At 40.6% G+C, this 15,970-nt stretch overlaps 2 protein-coding genes across 5 annotated transcripts in view; both read right to left on the bottom strand.

The window, feature by feature from the left end:
- Positions 1 to 15,970, bottom strand: part of LOC149975266 (uncharacterized) — a 414,127-nt gene that overhangs the window by 210,814 nt on the left and 187,343 nt on the right. The gene's annotated exons all lie outside the window — the stretch shown is intronic.
- LOC110498155 (protein quaking-A) overlaps positions 4,890 to 15,970 on the bottom strand; it is a 139,188-nt gene continuing 128,107 nt past the window's right edge. For all 4 annotated transcript variants that reach the window (XM_036955123.2, XM_036955125.2, XM_036955124.2 and 1 more), the window contains exons 7-8: positions 14,440 to 14,508; positions 4,890 to 12,340 (exon numbers count right to left, since the gene is read on the bottom strand). In XM_036955123.2, coding sequence (XP_036811018.1) covers positions 12,324 to 12,340; positions 14,440 to 14,508 — 86 coding nt within the window. In that variant the 3' untranslated portion in view covers positions 4,890 to 12,323. The remainder of the gene's footprint in view (positions 12,341 to 14,439; positions 14,509 to 15,970) is intronic.

Below are 15,970 nucleotides of genomic sequence, written 5' to 3'. Positions count from 1 at the left end.
GTTATTGACTTGTTTATTGTTTACTCCATGTGTAACTGTGTTGTTGTCTGTTCACACTGCTATGCTTTATCTTGGCTAGGTCGCAGTTGTAAATGAGAACTTGTTCTCAACTAGCCTACCTGGTTAAATAAAGGTAAAATAAATAAACAAAAGAGTAACCAGAGAGTCAGGACACCCATTTAAAATCCCATCCAAAAAGACAGCACCCTACACAGGACAATGTCCCCAATCACTGCCCTGGGGCATTGGGATATATTTTTTTAGACCAGAGGAAATAGTGCCTCCTACTGGCCCTCCAGCAGCATCTGGTCTCCCATTCAGGTACTGACAAAGACCAACCCTGCTTAACTTCCGAGGCAAGCCAGCAGTGGCATGCAGGGTGGTATGCTGCTCTCTTCTTCAATAGTGCAGCGAATTCTACTACATAAAAAGTTGAAACCAGTATGACATCCTGGCATTTAAAGCATACAACATTTCACACACAATAAAATTTTATATTTTCACATGCGTAATCAGCCTATTATTTAGAACGCAAGTATGGATGTCTGGGAAGGTGCTAGTGGGCCATATGCATCTCCACTACTGTCTAGACTTATTGGTCCCAGCCGCTAATACACTTGTGTCCCCCCGGCAACCAGTTCCTACTTAAAACAATCTTCATTCAGGATGGAAAGGCTTCGATTTCCTCCTGAACTCGATTTAATGGCGAGAAGGCAGAATAAAGTCTGGGCACGTTAAGCCCAGATGAGATCCATAGCGCCCACTAGAGGCTGCCCAGGCTGAAGTATTGGTATTCGGACATGGACGGTATCATTCGAGTCATGCCCTAACTTGTTCTGTCTAGCCTATCTTATGGCCTCGTCAAGCTGAAAAGCGATGGGATGGGTTGTTTCTGTCTGTTATTGGGTGTTAGCGACGTTATTGTCTGATCTCTCCTCCGTGTTGTCATCGTTTGTCTCTCTGCTGACTGCAGCTGTGACTCAGGGGGAGGGACCCCGCCGTGCCACGCCCAGATTTAGCAAGGGATGTAAATCTGACAGAAAAGATGAATCGGAGACAAAAGCATGTCCTTCTTAATGTTTACACCCTCCGCACTGAGATTAATTACAGCCAAAGAGAAACATCCAGGGACAATGTAGTCATTTGTCTTCTCCCGTGGAGGGGGGTGACAGTGTTGGATTGTGGGAAAAACAGATTACCGGCACACTTTCTTCACCATTACACCCCACCTCATCCTAGGCAAGTCAGTTAAGAACAAACTCTTACTGGCTCAACGCTCTAACCACTAGGCTACCTGCCGCCCCCGTTCACCTGATTGTGGGGTGCTCAATCTTGGTGAGAAATGTTGAGTAAATATTACATTATAAGTGAAATTGGTATCAACTTCACAACAAATGCATGTGTGATTTTGTTGATCAATATGACAATGAATGTTCACGGTAATGATCATATTCCATGTGGAATCACACTACCTACCTTTGGACTGCTGTGGAGGTGAGAGAAGAGAGAAGTGAGAGAAGGGGCAGAGTGCACGGAGACAGGTGTATTAAATTGGGTCAGCTTTTTCATTTCCTCTCTTTCTCACACAGAGATCAGCCATTCAGCTACTGTGTAGACAAGCAGTATAAAGGTCAGGCGACTACCACCTACACCAGGGATTTCCTCAACTTGGTCCTGGGTGCACGTCTTGATTTCTTTTTGCCGAAGCACTACACAGTCGATTCAAATAATCAAAGCTTAATGAGTTGGTTATTTGAATCAGCTGTGTAGTGCTAAGAGCAAAACCAAAATGTTCACCAAACACAAAACCCAGTAAGTCGGTGCTGTTAACTGTAAAAATGTAAATATGTATGAAGTGTTACAAATTGCATCAGTGATGTGTCATTCAGAAATAATGAGTTTGGACAGTTAAAGTTGATGAAAATCGTGATCTTATCTGAAAAATGACAATGGCCTTTGTCTACTTTAACCATCACTGTGGTACTTTATGGGACAAACGCATGGGATTGATAAGAGAGGTCGACTACCATAGCTAGATGATATCACATTATACAAAAGTCATGCTACAAGCCTACACAATTCTGTGTGAATATGAAACTCAAATGGATTTAGCCTGTTTTCTCAGTAACATGGCGCTTAATCCTAGCTGGACTTTAAACTCAATTTTGTTTACTCTGAAAACACACACACACACACACACACTCCTGATGAATGCCCCACATTCATTCCAGGAACATTGGTCACTCATGAGGCAACGCTTCCACTCGATCCCCTTCCCTCTGATTGTACTCCCAGCTGGCCCCACAACTGATTCTTTGCTGAATCTTACCTGCAACCAACCATTCCTCCTCTCCATCGCCCCCTCTTGCAAGACACATACATGTAAACGTCAAGCCCTCAGACAACCCCCCACAATCCTATTCAACAGCTGCATCTCCATCAAGTTCTACACACAGAGAGGAGAGAGATCATACTTAACTTCCCATCGTCCATTTGTCCAATTGAGTGGCCTCTAAAGAACTGTTTTGTTGTTGCAATAATACTAGGCTGCTAACAGCATGACAAGCAGGAGAGCTGCTAGCACATAGTAATGAGTAATCAGCAGACCCATTGAGACATACACCAATTCTAATATGTCAACGAACTTAACTGGCTCACTGTTCAATCAAGTGGCGCTCCACACAAAGATGCGTTAATTATCTGTAGAGCAGTGGAGGCTGGTGGGAGGAGCAATAGGAGGACGGGTTTGTTGTAATGGAAAAGACGTAACGGAGTCAAACATGTGGCTTCCAAATGTCTGATACCGTTCCATTTTATTCCATTCCAGACATTATAATGAGCCCGTCCTCCATAGCTCCTCCCACCAGCTTCCTCTACCGTAGAGAACCAGGGAGTTAGAAATGAACGTCCTGAACTCCAAAGGCTCACGATGCGTTTCTAATCCAACACGTCTCAATCAGTAGCAAGTGGTATTCATGGGATGCGACGCTGTCCGTGGTCTTGGCAAGAGCATCGATTTCTGTGCTGATGAGCGTATATGTATTGGTGATCAAACCCCTTATTCTGGTGTTGCAACCGCCATGCTCCACTCACTGAGCCACATGGAATTTACAACCTATAAACATATGTATTATTGGAAATGCAGTTGTGTTGTACTTGCTTACTCAAATCAAATTTTTATTGGTCACATACACATGGTTAGCAGATGTTAATGAGAGTGTAGCGAAATGCTTGTTCTTCTAGTTCCGACAATGCATTAATATTAATAGTAGTTACTACTGGCTTACTACTACTGGAAGAACGGATCAGGATTATGAGTATACATTTGAAGTCGGAAGTTTACATACACTTAGGTTGGAGTCATTAAAACTAGTTTACATACACTTAGGTTGGAGTCATTAAAACTAGTTTACATCCACTTAGGTTGGAGTCATTACAACTCGTTTTTCAACCACTCCACACATTTCTTGTTAACAAACTATAGTTTTGGCAAGTCGGTTAGGACATCTACTTTGTGCATGACACAGGTCATTTTTCCAACAATTGTTTACAGATTCACTGTATCACAATTCCAGTGGGTCAGAAGTTTACATATACTAAGTTGACTGTGCCTTTAAACAGCTTGGAAAATTCCAGAAAATGTCATGGCTTTAGAAGTTTCTGATAGGCTAATTGACATAATTTGAGTCAATTGGAGGTGTACCTGTGGATGTATTTCAAGACCTACCTTCAAACTCAAGTCCTATATCGACATAACCTGAAAGGCCGCTCAGCAAGGAAGAAGCCACTGCTCCAAAACCGCCATAAAAAAGACAGACTGTGGTTTGCAACTGCACATGGGGACAAAGATTGTCCCCAAGATTTTTTGAGAAACGTCTTCTAGTCTGATGAAAAAAAAAAATAGAACAGGTTGGCCATGAAGATCATCGTTATGTTTGGAGGAAAAAGAGGGAGACTTGCAAGCCTCATGTTGTGGGGGTGCTTTGCTGCAGGAGGGACTGGTGCACTTCACAAAATAGATGTCATCATGAGGTGGGAAAATTGTGTGGATATATTGAAGCAACATCCCAAGACATCAGTCAGGAAGTTAAAGCTTGGTCTTCCAAATGGACAATGACCCCAAGCATGCTTCCAAAGTTGTGGCAAAATGGCTTAAGGACAACAAAGTCAAGGTATTGGAGTGGCCATCACAAAGCCCTGACCTCAATCCCATAGAACATTTGTGGGCAGAACTGAAAAAGTGTGGCGAGCAAGGAAACCTACAAACCTGACTCAGTTACACCTGCTCTGTCAGGAGGAATGGGACAAATTTCCCCCAACTTATTGTGGGAAGCTTGTGGAAGGCTATCCGAAACGTTTGACCCAAGTTAAACAATTTAAAGGCAATGCTACCAAATACAAATTGAGTGTATGTAAACTTCTGACTCACTGGGAATGTGATGAAAGAAATACAATCTGAAATAAATCATTATCTCTACTATTATTCTGACATTCATATTCTTAAAATAAAGTGGTGATCCTAACTGACTGATTTTTACTAGGACTAAATGTCAGGAATTATGAAAAACTGAGTTTAAAAAAAAAAGCCATTCAAGTCGCACCATAAGGAGGCAAAAGTCACCTCAAATGACAAAAGCACCCCGGTCGGGATGGATGTTTGATTGATTTGACCTTAAAATGCCAGCTATGGAAAGGAGAATAAAGTTCTGATCCTTTTATATGTAAACATCCATTTCCATTAGCATTTTGATGTACATTTGTATGTCATTTCCTGTGTTCCTTTGTGCTAAACGTACCTTGAAATGCTGGCATCCTAGATTTCCAAATAGACGACATCATCAGAGCAGAGAGACGCCAGACAAGGCCAAGCAGAGCAGTCAACAGGCCACTTGTAAATGTGGTTCTTTATTGTACATGACATTTTCCTTTTTTGGTGTGAGCAACATAATTGACAATACATCGTTTTATATCCTACTCAGAATCCTATTCTAGTCCTCTATAAAAACAAAACAGCATCACATAAAACCTTACAACTCCACAACAATTCTCAGATGTAGTGCACCCCTACATGCATCAGGAACTTCAATAGCAGATCACCGAGAAACGTTTTTTAAATGATTTTTTTTCAACACACAGATGATAAACAAAAAATAAACGTAAAGAAAAAAATCCAATGGGGTTTCAATCATTATTCCAATTGTTGGTATCATTACCCGTTAACTCTGAGTGCTACGTCATTGAGACCACGTTAATGGGTTAACCAGCGGTCATAATGTGGCTTACGTTTGAGGAATGTTTTCAGAAATATACTTGTTGACAATACAGGGGTAAGGTAGTAAGTAGTAACACAGTTCAGGACTAACACGAGACATTCATTCAGACCACATAGGACTGCTTCCCTGCTATTATATGCATAATGTGGTCCAATTACATACCACAAATGGAAGGCGCAATATTTTTTTTTAAACCAAAATATATATATTTCTACAAATATTCTAGTTTAGCAAAATAAAAAAAAAACGATCCATCTACAGTGTGCAGGAATAGCTAAAGAATTTCATTTTTTAGTGCTCAACAAAAATGGCAAGTGAGAGATACCAGTAATTGGCACAATATATACATTTTTCAAAATCTCTCACAAAAAGGCACTTATTATTTCCAGATGCAATCTTGCAGGCAGGGTTTGTAATGCATTGCAACACCAGACAAATAACTTGCCACTTCATATTCTTGTCATCAGCTGAACTGGGGAAACGAGCCAACAGAAAAGTAAAGGCAACACTTACACTTCAGACAGCATAAAGACACCTATTTCTAAAAGGCAGGTTCCAGTTAAGGTCATTTTTGGCACAGATAATTGTTTTTTTATTTAATTTGAATTACAATTAACTACATAAATATATAAGAAAGGTTAGAAGACCCAACAAGTATTTCTTAAACATTGCTCCAGATGGAAATATGCCAAAGTTTGGATTGACAAACTCCCATTGATATCTATTTTTTTCTTCATTGCTTGTCTAAAGTGAAGTGTCACAGAAACGCACCCATGATCATCAGACAGGGAAGACTTGTTAATTTTCAGACAGCGGCGAAAGTCTAAATATTATGCGCTTTACTCGCTTGTTTGTGGAAACTAAGGAATTAAGATTGTTAAAGCCGAAGTTGTTTGTGCAGAGATACTTTGAAATTGCGGAGGCAACAAACACCCAGTGGGTTAAAGTATAATCACAAAAAAAAGAGATTAATAACAGCTCATCTCGGCTCATGTGTCAGTCTGAACACCTCAAATTAGTGAGGAAAAGAAGCAAAGAGGAAAAAAGTGAAACAGAACAGACATTAGTAGGCGCTGGCTGTGAATCGAGTCGGATTACAAAGCAACTAATAGAAGCTAATATCTTCATTCTAAATTGGATCCCAAAGTTTTTGTTGCATTGTCAACACTATCGTTTAGACTCTTGCGAAATGGGTTAAGGCAGTAGAATACTACATCAGCACTACAAGTACTCCCTTCTAGTGTAGCCTTCAGGTCATTGTCTGATCTACACTTCACACCTGAGTAGGAAAATGACCAATGGCTGAAAAGGCACAGATGACCTAAATGGAACCGACCAATTGGTTCACCCTGTAGATGAATGGCTGGTGCTTTAGTGAAACGGCCCTGTGAAAGCATTACAATAACCTGTAGAATTACTTAAGAGTAAATAGAGTAGTAGTACTTTGTAGCAACGGATCGCCTTTTCAGGGATTGTATAGGGGCTCCAGTTGTGTCTAACATCAGACGCGTCACATTGCAGGACCAGTTCATTTTGAATGGGTTGTAATAACGGTGTATGGAGTCATAGTAATAGGGGGTCATAGCAATAGGGGGTCATAGCAATAGGGGGTCATAGTAATAGGGGGTCATAGCAATAGGGGGCCATAGCAATAGGGGGTCATAGTAATAGGGGGTCATAGCAATAGGGAGTCATAGTAATAGGGGGTCATAGCAATAGGGGGTCATAGTAATAGGGAGTCATAGCAATATGGGGTCATAGCAATAGGGGGTCATAGCAATAGGGGGTCATAGTAATAGGGGGTCATAGCAATATGGGGTCATAGCAATAGGGAGTCATAGCAATAGGGAGTCATAGCAATATGGGGTCATAGCAATATGAACATTAGTATCTTCTGCGCTACAGTAATCTCTCTCTGTTGCTCTCCCCCCTCTCAAACCCAGGAGGGCACATTGGTGTTGAATCAGATGAGTTACTCCTACACAAGGCAGATTGCCTTGAGATAATGTATGATGAGCAGCATATTAGGTTTCAGTTGTACATGTGTGTTGGATCCTAGTGTTTCACCTGCAACCCTAGACTTCCAGTTAACGCTAGAGAGCAGCTCCCTGGTTCTCCTACAGAGAGCAGCTCCCTGGTTCTCCTACAGAGAGCAGCTCTCCGGTTCTCCTACAGAGAGCAGCTCCCTGGTTCTCCTACAGAGAGCAGCTCCCTGGTTCTCCAAACAGAGAGCAGCTTCCTGGTTCTCCTACAGAGAGCAGCTCCCTGGTTCTCCTACAGAGAGCAGCTTCCTGGTTCTCCTACAGAGAGCAGCTTCCAGGTTCTCCGACAGAGAGCAGCTCCCTGGTTCTCCTACAGAGAGCAGCTTCCTGGTTCTCCTACAGAGAGCAGCTTCCTGGTTCTCCTACAGAGAGCAGCTCCCCGGTTCTCCTACAGAGAGCAGCTCCCTGGTTCTCCTACAGAGAGCAGCTTCCTGGTTCTCCTACAGAGAGCAGCTTCCAGGTTCTCCTACAGAGAGCAGCTCCCTGGTTCTCCTACAGAGAGCAGCTCCCCGGTTCTCCTACAGAGAGCAGCTCTCCGGTTCTCCTACAGAGAGCAGCTCTCCGGTTCTCCTACAGAGAGCAGCTTCCTGGTTCTCCTACAGAGAGCAGCTTCCTGGTTCTCCTACAGAGAGCAGCTCCCTGGTTCTCCTACAGAGAGCAGCTCTCCGGTTCTCCTACAGAGAGCAGCTCCCTGGTTCTCCTACAGAGAGCAGCTCCCTGGTTCTCCTACAGAGAGCAGCTCTCCGGTTCTCCTACAGAGAGCAGCTCCCTGGTTCTCCTACAGAGAGCAGCTTCCTGGTTCTCCTACACTTCCAGTTACAGCGAGCAGCTACCTGGTTCTCTTACAAAGGGCAAAACCACAAGAGAGTGGTGATAAACAGAAAGGAGGGACGAGACAGCAGCGGTGCTGGGATTGGGATTATGTAGAGTGTTTAGAAGAATCTTTTCAGCAACACAGGTGAAAGTGTGTGTGAGCGAGAGTGAGGGACGGATCAGCTCGTGCACAGGTTCCAGTTAGACAGTGTGTGTGTGTGTGTGTGTGTGTGTGTGCAAATATGAATGCTGCTGAGTGCACACATATGCGTGTGTGTACAGGCATGTCAGTGTAAGTGTTTGGTGGTCAGACACCAGTTTTAATTGTGTTAGTCCGTGAACCAGACCAAGGTCGTACATCCATTAAACTTGTTAAAAACAAGACCAAAATAATATCAGCAAGTTAGTAAAATTCTTACTAAGAATGTTTTATTAAAATAAATGCCAAGGGGTTAATAAGAAATATAACAACACACACCATGAAAACTATAAAGCAAGCATGTAAAAATACTTATGACAAGAAACGAAAAGTTGCTAATGAGTTAAACAAGCTAGGATTTGGCAAGAAAACTATATCTAACTCTAGGAAAGGAAACACTCCTAATGAGGGACAGATTTCAAGATGTGAGGGGGGGTGGTTCAAAAACAAGTTGCAGTGGGCTTCATCAACAACAACAAAAAATGTCAGAAAAAGGATTTTATAATATACATACAAAATGAGATTAGAAAAATACATTATAAACCTTTAACAATGGCTGTAAATTACATTATCATACATCGTACTAGGCAGGTCAGAGAATACGGTATCTTTCACCATATACCTGATGAACTAAACCAACCTTTGCAATGTTACAACACGCTGTGCCATTGTATGAGGAAATATTTCTTAATACTGTCAAAATGCTTGTCATTTCTTGCTCCATGTTAATATTGCATTTCTAAAAAAAAAAAAAATGTTAAAAAAATTAAGAATAATTCATAACACTGAAAACAAATTGACCTTTTCTGTGTAAAGCATGTATGAGAAAAATAAATAGTATCAGACTGCCAGGGAAATACTTTAGAAGTCATGTCTCAATTGATTTTTTATAGTATTTTTTAAATTTTTGATTAGATACCCCGCCTTTTGTTTCAATAACTGAAAACTGCTTGGCTGTGAAGTTGTGTTAGCTGTAGAGACGGCCTAAAGACAAAACGCTTGTTTTGTTTTCACCTTTCATTTATGCACCATCTTGATTTTGCTTTCAAGCCTCAGTTTTGGATGTAATCGTTTGTTCTACCATGTGCGGGACTTCACCTCTTCCAGTATTCACACCTGGAACCAACACTACTCAGTAGTAAGGACCTTAAAAAGAGTGCAGACGGCCTCATCGTTTTACCTGTAGGGAGGCAAGGAGTTTTTCTAGTCTCGGCTATATCATCCAGCTTTATGTCGATCACTTCCAGAATGGCTACATATTGACTAACATAGAAATCAATACATGTCATCCAGCCCCCTCCTCCGAATCTGAAGAGCCCCGAACTGCATCTGGGAAAACCCCCTGGGGTCTTTAGGTCATACGATTGATTATAAAACGGTGTTGGCTACATTCCCCGATTGTAGTGAGAACGCATTGTTAGACTGGATGTTTTCAGTTTGCAGATTTTGAAACAGAGGTATACATGCAAACGGCTTTTCCCCTCTTAATCTCATTTCATATTCAATTTATTCATAAAATGTCCTGGCAGACTTCTGCGTTGCTATTGGCAGTTTGTTCTTTGTAGAATAATCACAGTTACCAGAAAACGAGACAAGGGAAAACACGTTAAATCAAAATGCAGAGAAATAAGAAATGAAACTTGTTCCGGTGGCAGAGAAAAGGGCCAAAGGTAGAAAATAAAACAAAGAAACTGAACTTATACTTGGGAAGACGAACCATGGCACATATTTTAGCTGGTCATACGACTGCTATTCTTTTTGCATAGAATAACTTCAGTAGCTCAGCGATAATGACGGAGCTACCCTGCTCAACTCTTCAGAGCGCATACAGAAGCCGTTCCTCTCTGCAGTTTCCTAGTTGTTGCTGGATATTACTGAACAGAATGTTAACACTTGGAAAAAGAAACGACCGTCGATAAGGCACTTCTTTTAACTTTAAAAAAAAAAAACATCTTCTCTGTGTCTCTCTCAACCCCTCTTCGTAACACTTACATACTTGCAATGTTCCTAGGTATGACTATTTTGGTCTTTATTTTTATTTTCCAAGCCAATAATATCCAAAGTAACACAGCATTTTCGCCACATGTCCTTTTTCTGCATACTATTTTTTTTTTACCTTCCCCCCCCCCATATTTTGTAACTGCAAGTATAAAAAGCTAAAATTGCCAAAAATATATATGTTTTCTTCTCCAGCATCCTGTAAGAGGATTTCATTGTGTTCTCCATCTTTACTATGTAATGACAGGTATCTACATGTATCTCTCGCTCTCTCTCTGTGTGTGTATTTATGTATATATATATATAACAGGTATGTATAAAGCAATTTGAACAGGCAGGCATGGCTTTCACATCCTATTTTTGTTCTTCAGAAAGAGTAAAAGAAACGGTCAGGGCTCAGGAGCTGGACTATACCTTCACGGAGACACATTGTGGATGTGCTAATTGGGGGACTTGAAACGGGTATGGTGATGTTAAAAATAAAGTCATTTAAATTCAAACAGGCATATTTGCACGAGGGCAAGTATCCCGTCCCCCAAGGATGACTTGATTGGTATCAAATTGGAAAAGAGATTAAAAGAAAACTATAAAAACACACTAGCATTTTTTTTTGCCAGGGGGTATAGATACAACCAAAAACAAAAAGGCAAAATCAAAAAAAGAGAAAAGGAAATATATACAAACTTCACTATCAGGATCCTCCCTTCACCAGTAGCCATCTTTAGTGTTTAAATCGCCTTTGTCTCTTCATGGGAAACTAGAGCTTTACTTACGCAAGCATGAAATCACACCCTTTCAAAGGCTAAAATGGTGGAGAGCCCTCTGCGGTTAGATACATATTTAAGTAGATATAATTCAACTGGAAACGCTCTGGTTAAATATGCGCACAATACTTTTTTTTGTCTTTTAGATCACAGCTCGCATCATTTCTCTAAATACATCAGGCACTGTATACTTGGGACACAGTGTGGAGGGGCATAGTTAAGTTCAGTAGCTAGTTGACTATATATTCACTGTGCCCTCAACCCATCCTACTTTCATTATAGTAATAGAAACACCGTTTCTCATCCTGATTCTTCCCCATATCACCCTGTCCCAGCACCCCACCTAGCTTCCGCTAACTGCCCATGATAGGCCTGCCACTTCAAAAGCTACCTTTTAAGTTCTTACAACCTGCTTTGTCTGGCTAGTCCTTCACAAAAGAGCTCATTAGAATGAATTAACAAGAAAACAGAAAAATCAAGTAAAACCAAAGAAAAACATAACATAAAAACAAATTATAATAAGCTCCATTTGCAGTCAATTTAGCCATGCTTTTAACCGACAGCCGTGGAGGGCACACCCAGAATGTGTCAGCACATTATCATCTCAGAGGTTCATAATGCACGACCACATATGAAAATGACAAGAGAATCAACAAGTTGGTGTGAGTCTAGTTTCTCTTTCCTTCTATTTCCTTTTCTTTCAAATGACCCACAAGGAAGTGTGGAATGGGGAGGGAAAGGGGCCATACAGTTTGGGTTCCGTTCCCATTGTTCAGTAATTATTAGTGAGGTCACCGAATCAGAGCAGGTACGGGGGCGGTCGACAGGGAGGACGGGATCTTTATTGAGATTATATATATATATATATAAATATATATATATTTTTATTCAGTGCAGATTCATTAGTAACACACACACACACACACACATTCCTCCAGTTTGTGATTCATGAAGAAAAAGAAAGAGAGAGAATGGGAATTCAACTCAATGAACAGAAATCAATTAAATAATAACTTTGGTTGATGTGTTTCTATGAGATTGTGATATATATATATATTTTTAAATGTAAAAAAAAAAAAAAATCAAAAACATGTTAGGGTAACTAAGGGCAGGCGCCTCTTTCTCACTGCGTCCCGAGAGGCTAGCAAAAGGCAATTACCAGTTAACTGATCAGCAGGCAGGCTTGGGGCGGCTCGTCATTGGGTGAAGAGTTCAGAGGTCAGAAGGTCATGTGTTAGTTGCCGGTGGCGGCTAGGTGGTTAGAAACAAAAAACAAACAAAAAGAAAGAAAAAATAGAAAGGATATTAGTGTCAGCAAGAAGAGACTGGAATGACATCATTTTTAACAATAAAATTACTGCAATCTCTTATTCCCACTAATTCTCGCCAAGAGACAAACCCAGCTAGCTAATATTGTTATAATCATGAGGTTGTTACATCACGATCTCAACTACTAAGCCACAACCTGAATTAAAAGGTTGTTTAAATCAAAGCGCTACATTGGCCCGAGTACCAGAACTCAAGAGAGGTCGAACAAAGTACAAAACAATAAGTTTTAGTTTCTTTGAGGTTGGAATGGAAATTACCTACAGTGCGATTAGTGGTAAGGAAACTTAAAGTAACTAGCTAGTGTTACGTAATGAATAACAGTAACTAGCTAGTGTTACGCAATGAATAACAGTAACTAGCTAGTGTTACGCAATGAATAACAGTAACTAGCTAGTGTTACGTAATGAATAACAGTAACTAGCCCGTGTTACGCAATGAATAACAGTAACTAGCCGGTGTTACGCAATGAATAACAGTAACTAGCTAGTGTTACGCAATGAATAACAGTAACTAGCTAGTGTTACGCAATGAATAACAGTAACTAGCTAGTGTTACGCAATGAATAACAGTAACTAGTGTTACGCAATGAATAACAGTAACTAGCGTTACGCAATGAATAACAGTAACTAGCGTTACGCAATGAATAACAGTAACTAGCGTTACGCAATGAATAACAGTAACTAGCGTTACGCAATGAATAACAGTAACTAGCGTTACGCAATGAATAACAGTAACTAGTGTCACGCAATGAATAACAGTAACTAGCTAGTGTTACACAATGAATAACAGTAACTAGCTAGTGTTACGCAATGAATAACAGTAACTAGCTAGTGTTACGCAATGAATAACAGTAACTAGCTAGTGTTACGCAATGAATAACAGTAATTAGCTTGTGTTACGCAATGAATAACAGTAACTAGCGTTACGCAATGAATAACAGTAACTAGCGTTACGCAATGAATAACAGTAACTAGCGTTACGCAATGAATAACAGTAACTAGCATAACGCAATGAATAACAGTAACTAGGGTTACGTAATGAATAACAGTAACTAGGGTTACGTAATGAATAACAGTAACTAGGGTTACGTAATGAATAACAGTAACTAGCGTTACGCAATGAATAACAGTAACTAGGGTTACGTAATGAATAACAGTAACTAGGGTTACGTAATGAATAACAGTAACTAGCGTTACGCAATGAATAACAGTAACTAGGGTTACGCAATGAATAACAGTAACTAGGGTTACGTAATGAATAACAGTAACTAGGGTTACGTAATGAATAACAGTAACTAGGGTTACGTAATGAATAACAGTAACTAGGGTTACGTAATGAATAACAGTAACTAGGGTTACGTAATGAATAGATTAATTTCCCCCAATTATTTTTCTTTATTATCAGTATATACAGGAACCATAAATAAAATGTCAAAATATAAAATGACAGTACCTCATGTACAACTGAAATATCAACATTTTTTCCATGTATTTATCCATTTTATTTCAATTCTTAAACACACCGGAGAGAGAACGTTAACTGGCTTTGATTAGGTATGTCCGTCCTACCATTTTTTAAATATTTTTTTTTACAGAAAACAAAAATCAAGACATGAACCATGTGGAAAAATGATGCCTGGTGGCTACTGTACTGCTGTCTACCTTTTCTACTTCGTGTTCAGTCGCTTTCCACTCTGTTCCTCATAAGTAAAACAAATGGAATGATGGAAACAAGGCTGACCTATTTTAGGATCTAATCTCACATCAGAGGAATGTTAGGAAAACGTAGCTTGAAAAGGGCGTGTGATACCTGTTCTGTCACCAAGGGCCACAGTTCATGTAAACCAAAGCAATTAACATCGTTTTGCCTGAGCATTGAAATATAGTTCTATATCGAGTACTACGTATGTAAACAATGTGCATAATGTGCAGTATATAAAAACACGAAAAATCCCCAACTAAGGCAAATATAAGGCAATGCAATCAACAGGCAAAGTAAAGCATCCTAGAGACTAAACTAACCTCTGTCTACAATCCTTTGGTAAGGATGGACGCGCGAGTCATGTCGTCTCATTTTAGTAGCCATTGCACCTAGATTGCAACAAGTCCACAAGGTTAGAAACTGTTCACTTTAGGAGGGGAAAAACAAATCTTACACAGTAATACATATTGACATTTACATATACTGCTTATACATTAGATCCTAATATACATAAACATGACAGACATGTATGGAAAAAATGCATAGGAAAAAAATAACATTTGCTTTAATTTGATATCTACAAATGTATAACTTAGGTAGTAAAATGTCACAGTACTCAGTGTTACATAGAGGATTTGTGGAAACCGGTGGGCAGGGGGACAGGGGACTAAAGCTATCTAGCAAAAGAAAAGCTCATCTTCCATAGGAGACAGGGGGATTGAGGAAGAAAAACAATTGGCTGATTTTGAAAAGGTGTGAAAGTCCAATGCAGCTCAGATCCTAATTGGATAGTGCAAGACACCACCTGGCTCTCTCACATCTCTACATCTCTCAGTATCAATCTGCTCACTGGCAGTAGCATTCATTTCTCTCTGAATATTTGTCACAAATGAAGACAGACATTTCAATTACCCTAGTGTGGTTTCTCCTGATATCATACACGCAAATGGGGTAAAATACTATGTTGGTTGCATAGGAACTGTGACTGTGCATAGAGATAAACAATTAGTCTATGACCCAAAACAAATCCCAGATTGAAAAGTGTTCCAAGGTAAATCCTTAATGCAACGAGTTGGACAATCTAAAAGTTTGTCTAAAAGCCTAGCTAGAGCGCAGTGCAGTCGGCGAGACACCATTTCAGCACTCAGGGGTCGGTGCTCTTGGGCTTTTATGCGGATATGTCAATATTTCTGATTTAGTGAGCCGGGGAAGGATAGCCTCCCAGATCTCGGGGACAGAGAGATGGCAGAGTGATGCTGCGGGAGGCCATATTTCTCTGCTCTTCATTACCCAGAAAGCGTTTAAAGAGATTTGTGTCAGAGCCCTTCAATGGCTAAATGGTGGCAGTCCCCACAGAACAGGTCACCGTGACAACCATCTGGGCATCCTGTCAAATGGTACACTAGTAAACTCTCTTGTCTGCAGTTATCAAGTGAGCACTTCTAAAGGAGACAACTCAGAATGTTGGCCCTAAAATAAGAAGGCTTGGGTAAGTTTCCATGCTGGAATGGAAAGTTGTGGTGGATTAAGCCAGTGACAGTTACATCTCATTTGGAACAGCCAAACAGACCTCACACTAATATCTATCTATCCTGGCAGGGAAGGCAGGCAAGCTGTGTGACGTTTCACAGCGCTGGTTGATAACCAAGCCAGTCCGCCCACATTCCACTCTGCAGCACCAGATGTCCTGAAGTTTCCTCAGACTCCTGAGCAGGTCTGACAGAGCCAGATGCATGTTGTGTTCCGCTGGCGCTCTGTTGCTGAAGGCGGCGATCAATACGGCGAGTAAATAAAACGCACTAAGCTGCTGTCCCCCTCCAAATTAGAGAGAAAATCCAGTAGGTTCTGTAC

This window comes from Oncorhynchus mykiss, chromosome 19 (genome assembly GCF_057628025.1).
Source record: "Oncorhynchus mykiss isolate SJ-2025 chromosome 19, ASM5762802v1, whole genome shotgun sequence".
Classification (NCBI taxonomy): domain Eukaryota; kingdom Metazoa; phylum Chordata; class Actinopteri; order Salmoniformes; family Salmonidae; genus Oncorhynchus; species Oncorhynchus mykiss.
Note: the sequence above shows the minus strand (reverse complement) of the source record. Positions and strands in the feature narration are given on the sequence as shown.